This window comes from Macrotis lagotis, chromosome 6 (genome assembly GCF_037893015.1).
Source record: "Macrotis lagotis isolate mMagLag1 chromosome 6, bilby.v1.9.chrom.fasta, whole genome shotgun sequence".
Classification (NCBI taxonomy): Eukaryota; Metazoa; Chordata; class Mammalia; order Peramelemorphia; family Peramelidae; genus Macrotis; species Macrotis lagotis.
The window spans coordinates 81945742-81956379 of record NC_133663.1 but is presented as its reverse complement, the minus strand read 5'-3'; the positions used below and the strand labels follow the sequence as shown (position 1 = coordinate 81956379).

General features: G+C 33.4%; 1 protein-coding gene across 4 annotated transcripts in view; it reads left to right on the top strand.

The window, feature by feature from the left end:
* CREB1 (cAMP responsive element binding protein 1) overlaps positions 1-10638 on the top strand; it is a 72585-nt gene that overhangs the window by 12622 nt on the left and 49325 nt on the right. For 3 of the 4 annotated variants that reach the window (XR_012469435.1, XM_074191513.1, XM_074191515.1), the window contains exons 2-3: positions 2678-2799; positions 5724-5870. Coding sequence is in view for 3 of the 4 variants with exons in the window: in XM_074191513.1 (XP_074047614.1) it covers positions 2686-2799; positions 5724-5870 (261 nt within the window). In the remaining variant the exon portion in view is untranslated. Of the gene's footprint in view, positions 1-506; positions 1469-2677; positions 2800-5723; positions 5871-10638 lie in introns of those variants that run through there. The other variant, XM_074191514.1, reaches the window with a different exon arrangement.

Here is a 10638-nt window from a genome sequence, read left to right as displayed (position 1 = left end):
CTGACTCCAATGCATTTTCTCCAGGTTTTCTCCTGAAATACTCTCCTACTCTTATTAATGAATTCCCTGACTTCCTCTGAGGCCAAACTAAAATCCCTCCTTCTCCAGATATCTTTCTTCAACCATTCTTAAATCTTTCTACTAGTTCTTAATTAGTTCCTCCAATTAATATTAGCTAGGTAGTGAAGTAAGTGGCTAGAGTACTAGCCCTGGAATCAGGATGACCTGAATTCAAATCTGATCTCAAATATTTGACATTTATTAGTTGTATGACCAAGGTCACTTAATCCTGATTGCTTCCAATTCAGAGCCACCTCTCCAGTTGTCCTGTTTGATATGTGACCATTGGCCTCAGATGGCTCGGCTTGGCTCGGCTCAGCTCAGCTCAGCTCGGCTTGGCTGGGGCGGGGGGGGGGGGGGGGGGGGGAACGACTGATGACTTAGAACAACACTCCCTCATTCAGATGCAGTTCACTTGCTTGCCATGGTATCATCTCCCTGATGTCATGTTCCCTCTTCTTCAAGAGGGAAGGACAAATATCACCAGAACCATTCATATTATAGATAATTTGAATAAAGACACCAAAGATAAGCTTTTCAAATTTGAAGGTGACACAAAGCTGGGAGAAAAAAAAAGGTTGAAATAGAGAATCAAGATTCAGAAAAATCCAGGGGGAAATCACAGAAATATTAGGATGAAATCATCAAAATTAAACTTAACTGGGATACAAATAAAATCTTGTTCTTAGGTTCCAAAAGTTAGTTTTATAAGTGCAGGATTTGGAGGATGGTTTAATATCAATTCCTGTAGGAAAAATTTGAGGATTTTAGTTCACTCCAAGATATACTACCTATAGAATATAGTGTGAGATAACTGCCTAAAAATTGGATACCTTGATAAGCAATATTAACCAAAGCATATACTGTCCAGATCAAAGGATTTAATAATCTGCCTAAATTCCACACTGCTCTAAAGAGATCATATTCCATATTCCATTGTAAGAACCCCATTTTAAAAGGAACTAATGACAAAAAGCAGCATGTTTGTGGCATGTCCAGAAAAAGACAGCCAGTAGGGTAATTGCAGTTAGAAATACTCTATATTTGAACTAAGAAGCCAGACAGTCACTTACCTTCTCAGATTCCAAGTTTCAGAACTTTTCGAATGAAAACAGTTTATAAAGCAGTATAATATAATATGCCAGATTTAGTAGCATAAGAACCATTCTTTTTCATCTTTTAGCATAGTGCTTTAAATGTCTCGATGGCTGATAATTGATGATGATGTTTGTCTTTTGTTCTCGAAGAAGACATCATCAAGGAGAGTTGATACCATGACAAGCACATGAATCAGATTTGGGTGACAGGGTGCTGTGCCAATTCACCAGCCTCACTTTCTCCTCCAGGACCATCTGAGTCCAGTGACCAGATATGAATCAGGATGATTGAAGATGATCCTGGATGCTAGGTAATCAGGGTGAAGTAACTTGCCCAAGGTCACACAGCTAATAAGTGTCAAGTATGTGATACTGGATTTGAACTCCCATCTTCCTGACTTCAAGGCCAGTGCTCTATCTACTGAACAATTTATTGTATGATATATGAGGAATAGTTGTTAGAGTTGTAAGAACAGGGAGAAATGATGATAACAATAATTGTTTTTCAAATCTTTTTTCTTATGTAAAAGAAAATTAGATTTATTTTGTAGGTTATAGAAAGAAGAATGTGACTCAGTTGGGGGAGGGGTTAAAATAAACACGTATTTGATTTGGTATAAAGAAAAACAAGAATTAAAACTGTCCCAAAACAAAAATGAGTAACCTCATTACTGAATTTTTCCCATCAGCAGAATGTTTAAGCAAGAACTCCATGCTCAATCACTTGGCCAGAGATTGTAGAGGGTATTCCTGCATTTGATTGGACTAACTGTCCCACCCCATTCCTTTTCTTTTTTTCCACTGCTTCTAGGCACTGATTTCCTTCCCCACAAATGAATCAGCCATGACACTCCCAATAGTGGTCAGGTAAACCTTCAGGCCCTTTTTATATCCCTTCTGAAAGTTCTTTGTCTACTGCTTATTCCACATTCAATTTGACTCCCACCTGCTGCATACCTCATCAATATGCCTTCTATTGCAATAGTTCTAAGATAAGAAATGAAGGAAAAGAAAGGTTCTCTAATATATCTAGGACTAGCCAGACAACTGTATTCTGGCATGCCTAATTTTTAGGTGCAATTCCAATTTTTTTTTTTTTTTTTTTTGCAAGGTAAATGGGGTTAAGTGGTTTGCCCAAGGCCACACAGCTAGGTAATTATTAAGTGTCTTGAGGCCGGATTTGAACTCAGATACTCCTGACTCTAGGGCCGGTGCTCTATCCACTGTACACCTAGCTGCCCCCCAAATCTATTTTTATATAATAATAATAATAACTAGAAATTACGATGCTATCAAAAAAAGAGAAATTACAATGCTATTATTGCAATATTTTACAAAGTTTTAGGTTTTTGAAATAACTTCTAAGCACAGTTGTTAACAATTTCACTAGTCAGTACTCTAGACAACTGTTTTACAAATGCTTTTTGTAATACAACCCATTTATGAATCAGGAAATGTTCCTAGAACCATTAAAAAAAAGACACATCAATATTTAAGAATATATTTCACTATGATTATAGGTAACTAAATGACCATGGAATCTGGTGCAGAGACCCAACAGAGTGGCGATGCAGCTGTAACGGAGGCAGAAAATCAACAGATGGCTGTACAAACACAACCACAGATTGCAACATTAGCACAGGTATAAGATGATTTTGGAATTTTAATCATTAAGCTGTATAATTTCCAGGAGAGAATGTATGTGTGGATTAAAAGAAAATACTATTTTTAGTGTAGTGGCATACCTATAATGAATGGAGAGATGTAAAAGTTTAGGAAATATTTTGCTTTAGCATAATTGTTGCAAAATACTGTTCATACAAAAAACTGAAAATATCCATTATTATACAAAACTTAATAATTCTACAGTTGTGATTATTTAATATTTTATTTTTCCTAATATTTATACAGTATTATTTACTTGGAGGAAAAACACTACTCTTTTTCCATCGTTCCCATTTCTCTGGAGTACTTTGTGTATATAACACAGAAAGTAGGACAAGTAATAAGTAACTCCATTATCTTACTCAAACAACTAAGTTTCCAAGATAATAGTTTTATATCTTTTGTCTACTAAGAGAAAATAGTACAATATGTTAGATAGTGGACTAGTCATAAAGTCAAGTGGCCTTGGAATAAAATACCATCTCTGATGGTAACCTAGGATGATCATGGATATGGCATTTAGTTTGTGTGAGCTATACTTTTCTCATCTGTAAGATGATGATGATGATGATGATGATGATGATGATGATGATGATATAGCTAGCATTCATATAATACTTTAATGTTTGCAAAGCATTTTATAAATAATACCTCATTTGATTTTCATACAAACCGTAGAAAGTAGGTGCTGATAGTATCATTGTTTTTGGATGAGAAAATAAAGGTGGTCATAAATTAAATAACTTGCCAAGAGTCTCATAGCTAGTTAAGGGTCTGAGACTGGATTTGTCTTCAAGTCTTGTTGATTCCAGTTCTGTCACTAGCTGCCTATAATAATATCTAGATGATATCTGCCTCATAGAATTGTTAAGAGGTTTGGATGAGGGAATGGACATAAAACATTTTGCAGAAGTGAAGCATTATATAATTATTAAAGCACATTTTAATATAATAAACATAATTGATATAAGAAAGTGATAAAGGGCTAGCCTTGGATTCAGATAGTCCAGAGTTCTTGTCTTTTTACATCTTCTGCATACTAACTGAATGTGACTCTGGATGAGTCACTTAAACTTGGAATTCCTATGACAGTTCTCTGATCCTGGAAGCTGCAAAACAGTTTTATTTCCATATTTCTAGGAATTAGTGTAGCTTCTTGAAAGGGGTTGAATTATTCCATAGCAATTAAATCACAAGTCAGAATAAAAAAGTAATTCCTTATAAAGTACTATATTTTCTTTCATTTTCTCCAGACCATTTATGTTTGCCATTCTTTATGTGAGATTATCTCTTTATAGGGCTATTAATTATTTTTTCCCCCAAGTATGAAAAAGTATGTCACTTAACCATGTGTATTCTGCATTGGCATTTTTTTCTTATGTATCTGATTACTATTATTCTCTAATATCAAGAAGAAGACTTAGTGATATTTTTGAGCATCATCTATATACATATAGAATCTATAATACTAACTTATGAATATATGAAAAGCATCGTGTCTGAGTAGAAATTCACCCATTTCCTTTTAGCCCTTTAGTTATATTGTTACTCTCTGAAATTAAATAGAAATCTTGTATTTGTATGTGTTAGTCCAAGATTAATAAAGGACTTTTTAACATGAGTTTATTGCCACGCTAACTACTGGTCTAAAATGTGGCAATATTAGACTCATTTGTAATTTTAAAAAAATATATTTTTTTACATAAATTAAATGATTAACAATATATTTGTAATCTGTAAATCAAATGTGACATGATAAATCTTTTGTTGCAATTATGTTTTAACATTAAACCTCCCTTTGATGGTATGTTTTTTACAACTTTTAAAAATCATTCTTTTATTTCAAATATTGGCACAGAAATGATATTTTTAAGGTTAACTCAAGTGGAACTAAGTAAAATGCTTCATCTGGAACCTGTTGTTAGAATCAAATAATAGAAGAAAACAAGTATATTTAGTAATTTTTAAAAAATTAAATTTCATAACTAATTTCTTATACATAATAAAATATTTTCCAATTGGTGTCATATTTTTATTATTGAAAATAATTTTAGTTTTGAAAATGAGTGGTACAGAGGAGAGCATTTTAAAGTAGGAAAACCTGGTTTTAGGACCTGTTAATCTTTTCTACTTCTGCAATCCAAGGAAAGTCACTTAATCTTGGTTTAACATAAGGGTAATAATACTTGGGATTTAATAAGCTCAAGAATTGGTGTGAAGGTAGTACAGAATCAGAATTTCAAGTTGGAAGGAACCTTAAAAAGCCATCTCATTCAAAATATTCCTGAAAAAACACCTCTAATTATCTGATAGGGAATAATCCATCCTTTGCTTTATGAGATTTTTCCTTGCATCAAGCCTAAATTTAGCTTCTTTACAACTTGTTTCCATTATTCCTTTTTCCTGTTTCCTGGAGCCAAAAAGGATTTCTGATTCCTCTTGCAGGTGACAGTCCTTCAAATCCTGCTTTGTTTCCCTTAATTATTTTTTTCTTCAGCTTAAACATCTCCAGTATTTCATATGGCATACCCTTGAGTCCCTTCATTATCCTGTTCTGCATCTTTGTAGTCCTAACTTTGGAGTCAGAACACAGAGTACTGTACAGGGGGATAACATCCATTCGTTCAGTAAACATTTGTGAAGTGTTTGCTATGTGTCAGTCACTGGTACGAGACCTTAGTCACTGTGCCCTTCATAATGCAGTCCATAATTCCATTAATTTTTTTAATTTTTTGTTTCTGTATTTGCTGTTGGCTTATTGAGTTTGTAAAGTTAACTAGAATTCTCCAAATTTTGTCATATGAACTGCTAAGTAATAGTACTAAATTTTGAACTGCTGTTCTTAACCCTAATGTGTCTATAATAAATGTGTCTATAGTAATACTTTCTCTATTTTTGTAGGTTTCTATGCCAGCAGCTCATGCAACTTCATCTGCTCCTACAGTGACCTTAGTGCAGCTTCCTAATGGACAAACTGTTCAAGTCCATGGAGTTATTCAGGCGGCCCAGCCATCAGTTATTCAGTCTCCTCAAGTCCAAACTGTTCAGGTATGTATGTGAAAGAATTTTTAATCTGTGTATATAATATATACATATATAAGCTGTATTCAACTTTTTAAATTTACTTTTTAAAAACCAGTAATAATTCAAACATACATTGTAGCATGATTTTATTTCACAATAAATGCTTGTTTCCTGAGTCTGCTTCTCCCTTCTCCATTCCCTCCTTACTGTGATTTTTTTTCCTTGTTTCTGTCCAGTACTTAGTATCTTGTACTTAATATCCTTTCCAAGTAATGCAGAGATAGAATTAGACAATATTATTTCACCAGGGATTTTGGCATCAATGTGTATCTCAATTAAGAGCCTTGGTTGAAGATATTGCTGTTATGGTGTATTTTGATACTAACTTTGACTTAAGCCCCTCCACAAAGTGTTTCTGCCGCAGTTAAAATTTGAGGGAGCAGAAAAATGACAAAGTTCATGAAGATTGAGAATATCAGGGATCATGCTAATAGGTATCTAATTAGGTTGAATATTTAACATCCTATCAAGATGCTAAGAAAAAAAATACTTTTGAATGCCAATCAGTTGGGGAATGGCTAAACAACTTGTGGTATTTGATTTTGATGAATACTGCCATGTACAGTATTGTACAGAGTAGGATGTTCTCAGAAAAACCTGATGATACTTACATGAACTATTGCAAAAGGAAATGAGCAGAACTAGGAGAAACTGTTCGATGATCAACTGGGAATAACTTAGTTATTTTCAGCAATACAATGATTTAAGACAATTCTGAAGTATATATGATGAGAAATGCTACCCATTTTCAGAGAAAGAACTGAGTATGAATGGAAATCAAAATGTACTTTTTTTTTCAACTTTATTTTCTTTGGGTTTTTTTGATCTGTTTTCTTTCACAAAATGACTGCTATGGAAATTTATTTTGCACGACAGCACAAGTATAATCTCTATCAAGTTGCTTGCCTTCTGAAGGAAGGAAGGAGAAAATTTGGAACTCAAATTGAAAAAACAAAATTATTTTCAATTAAAAATTGTTTTTAAATGTAATTGGGGAAAAGTAATTTTAAAAAAGTAAAAAAAATTAAAAAAACATTAGCAGAACACAAAAAAATTTAAAAGTATGTTATTATTTTTCTCAGACTCAAAACACTTTAGCCCTGCCAAGATATTTGTTTTAATTGTCATTGACTTCAATACAAAATTTAACACAAAAGAAAAATGGGGAAAAAAAGATTAAAGCCTACAAAAGCTGTTCTCATTGATTAATCATTAAAAATTTTCTTTTTTTAAAACCATAAAAGCATTAAAGATAGCACTCACTGAACAAAACATAAATAAGTGAAATTGACCATCAGCATAGAGAAAAGGACTAAAAATGAATGATCCATAGGAATCCATTTCATAGCTGACTATCTTCATGCAGCCAGAACATAAAGTGGTTAGAACTGGAGTCAAAATCAATAGCAAGTGAATAGAAACTGGTCATGTTCTATAGAAATTCCTACTTTAATAGTTTTATGGTGTTGACTCAAAAAAATGTAGAAACTGGCTAAAGTAAAGCTATTAACTCTGATTATCACTGTTTCTTAAGGAAGCCTAATATAAAAACATTTGCCCAAATAAAGAGATTAAAAGAGCCCAGAAACTTACCAAACACTTTATCTTTGAACCTAAGTTGAGGTACAGCAGCAAAGGTCAGTGCTAATTTAAAATATGAACTCATTTGTAAAATATAACCAAGGAGAATAAAGGAAAATTATGAAGAGTATCATCTCATAAAAAAGCAAAATATTGTCAAATAAATTCAAATGAAGTTTTTTGTAAATGCTAGCTAAGTTAGCTATTTTCACAATGTTTGCATATGAAAGTAAAAGGAGCCAGAATCCCCGCCTGAAAAAGAGGTAAAGACTAGTCTGAGACAGCTCCATGTTGGATAACTTAGCCACTCCAGGGAGTGATAGGTGATTAATTAGAATTTAATTTGATCTTTTTTAAAAAAGAAGAAAAATACCAGTTATCAAAAATGAAAAGGTTGATTGCACCACTAAATGGAGAGGAAATTAAAGCAATTATTAGAAATGATTTTGCCCAAGTAAATGCCAGTAAAACTTACACTCTAAGTGAAGTAGATGAATATTTACAAAAATATAAATTGCCCAGATTAACAGAGGAGGAAATAAAATACAAAATAATTATCTTAGAAAAACAAATTGAGCAAACAAAAAGGAACTCCTTAAGAAAAAATCCCGGGGCGGCTAGGTGGCGCAGTAGATAGAGCACCGGCCCTGGAGTCAGGGGTACCTGGGTTCAAATCTGGTCTCAGACACTTAATTACCTAGCTGTGTGTCCTTGGGCAAGCCACTTAACCCCATTTGCCTTGCAAAAAAACCTAAAAAAAAAAAATCCCCAGGACCAGAAAGATTTACGATTGAATTCTACCAAATGAGTAATTAATCCCAATACTATATAAACTTTTTTTGGGAAAAAAAAATAGGTAAAGGAGTCCTACCAAATTTTTTTTATGGTACAGATATGGGTTTTTTTTAATTTTTATTTATTTAAGGCAATGGGGTTAAGTGACTTACTTGCCCAAGGTCCAACAACTAGGCAGTTATTAAGTGTCTAAGACCAGATTTTAACTCAGCTCCTGACTCCAGGGTGGTGCTCTATCTACTTGAGCCTCCTAGCTGTTGTTGTTTGTCCTTTGTTCTCAAGATAGCATCAGGAGAGATAATATCTTGACTTGTAAGTGAATTAGATTTAAATGAGTTAAGTCTGTGTAGTCACCAGCCTAACTCCTCCAGAGCTGTCTGGGTTAGTGGCCAGATATATGGATCAGGACCACTGGATATGGCCCCAGATGCAGTGGAATTCCTTGTCCTTTAAGCTAACTTTTTTTCCAGGTCTCTTTATGGTTTTGATATCTAAAGTAGAGAGAGCAAAAACAAGACAATTATAACCCAATCTACCTAGTGAATATAATAAAATATCAATGCAAATAGAATATTGAATTTAAAATATCTAATGGATATTTAATAAAATATTAGCAAAGCAATTACAACAATATGTCATAAAGATCATATACTAAGACTGAGTAGTATTTATAGCCAGGAATGCAGGGCTGATTCAATATTAGAAAACTTATAAACATAATTTGCCAATGTCAATAACAGAAAACTGCAAAAATCATATATTGATAGCTGAGAAAAAGCTTTTGACAAATTGTCACGTCCATTCCTATTTGACCATTATCTGTAATGTCAATAAACTAGAAGCCTTTCCAGTTATATAGGGGATGAAATTCAGATGAACTTATTATTACTCAATATTATAGTATATAGGTTATCATCACAAGACAAGAAAAAGAAGGAATGAGACTAGACAATGAAGAAATAAAATTTGTCACTGTTTGCAGAAGAGTACCGTAAAAGAATAAGAATCTTAAAAAGAACTCTTAAGAGAATTCAACTAAAATAACTAGTTGAGGTAATTAACAACTTCTGTGAAATTACAGGTTATAAAACAAACCTACATCACTGTTTCTGTATATTGCCAACAAAGTCCAACAATAAGAGATAGAGAAATACTATTTAAAAATAGCCACACATGGTATAAAATATCTGGGAGTCTGCATACCAAGAGATAGGAACTCTGTGAATACAATTACTTCACATAAATAAGGACAGATCTACATAATTGGAGAAATGTTAATTGTTCATGCAGGCAAAACTAATATAATAAAAATGATAAGGTTACCTAAATTAACTTACTTATTCAGTACCATCCCAAATCAAACTTGCCAAAGAATTAGTTTACAGAGTTAGAAAAAAGTAATGTTAAAAGATTTATCTGGAAAAACAAAATGTCAAGAATATCAAGAATATTGAAGACAAAAAAAGTAAATAAAGGTAGCCTAGCAATACTAGATCTCAAACTATACTACAAAATAGTAATCATCAAAATAATCTGGTACTGGATAAGAAATAGAATGGCTGAGCAATATAATAAATGAAGTGTACATTATCCAGAAGTAAATGACCACAGTAATCTAGTGTTTGCTAAACCCAAAGATCCCAGCTATTTGACAAGAAATTCTGGGAAAATTGAAAACCTGTTTGGTAGGAACTAGCCAAAGACATGCTATATGCTGAGATAAGTTCAAAACGGGTACATGATTTAGACATAAAGTTGGGATATCAATAGTAAATTAAGAACATGGGGGGAAATTACCAGATCTATGAATGAGAGATAAAAGAGTTCAGCACCATACAAAAAATAGAAAGGATCGTGAGGGATAAAATGGGTAATTTTGTTTACATGAAGTTTTTGCACAAGTCCAGTGCAGCCAAAATTAGAAAGAAAGCAGGTAAATGGAAGAGGGGTGTGGAATTTACAGCAAGTTTTTCCTAATTAAGGTGTTACTTCTCAAATATGGGGACCTGAGTCAAATTTATAAAAAAGAGAAAATTCCCAATTATTAAATGATCAAAAGATATGAAAATGGCAGTTTTTCAGAAGAAATCAAAGCTATCAATCAGGGGCAGAGCCAAGATGGCAGCATGAAGGGAAGTGAAGGCAGCATTTCCTGGGAACTCCTTCCTCCCACCTCCAAAAAAAATCAAACAATGGCTCTAGCCCAAATTTAAGAGGGGCAGAACCCACAGAAAGATTTCGTGATACATTTTCCCAGTCCAAGACAACTTAGAAGTTCTGTGGGAAAGGTGTGTTTCACCTGACCAGGGGTTGGAAAAAAAGGCCTCAGCAGCAGCGCAGCCCAGAGATCACCCAC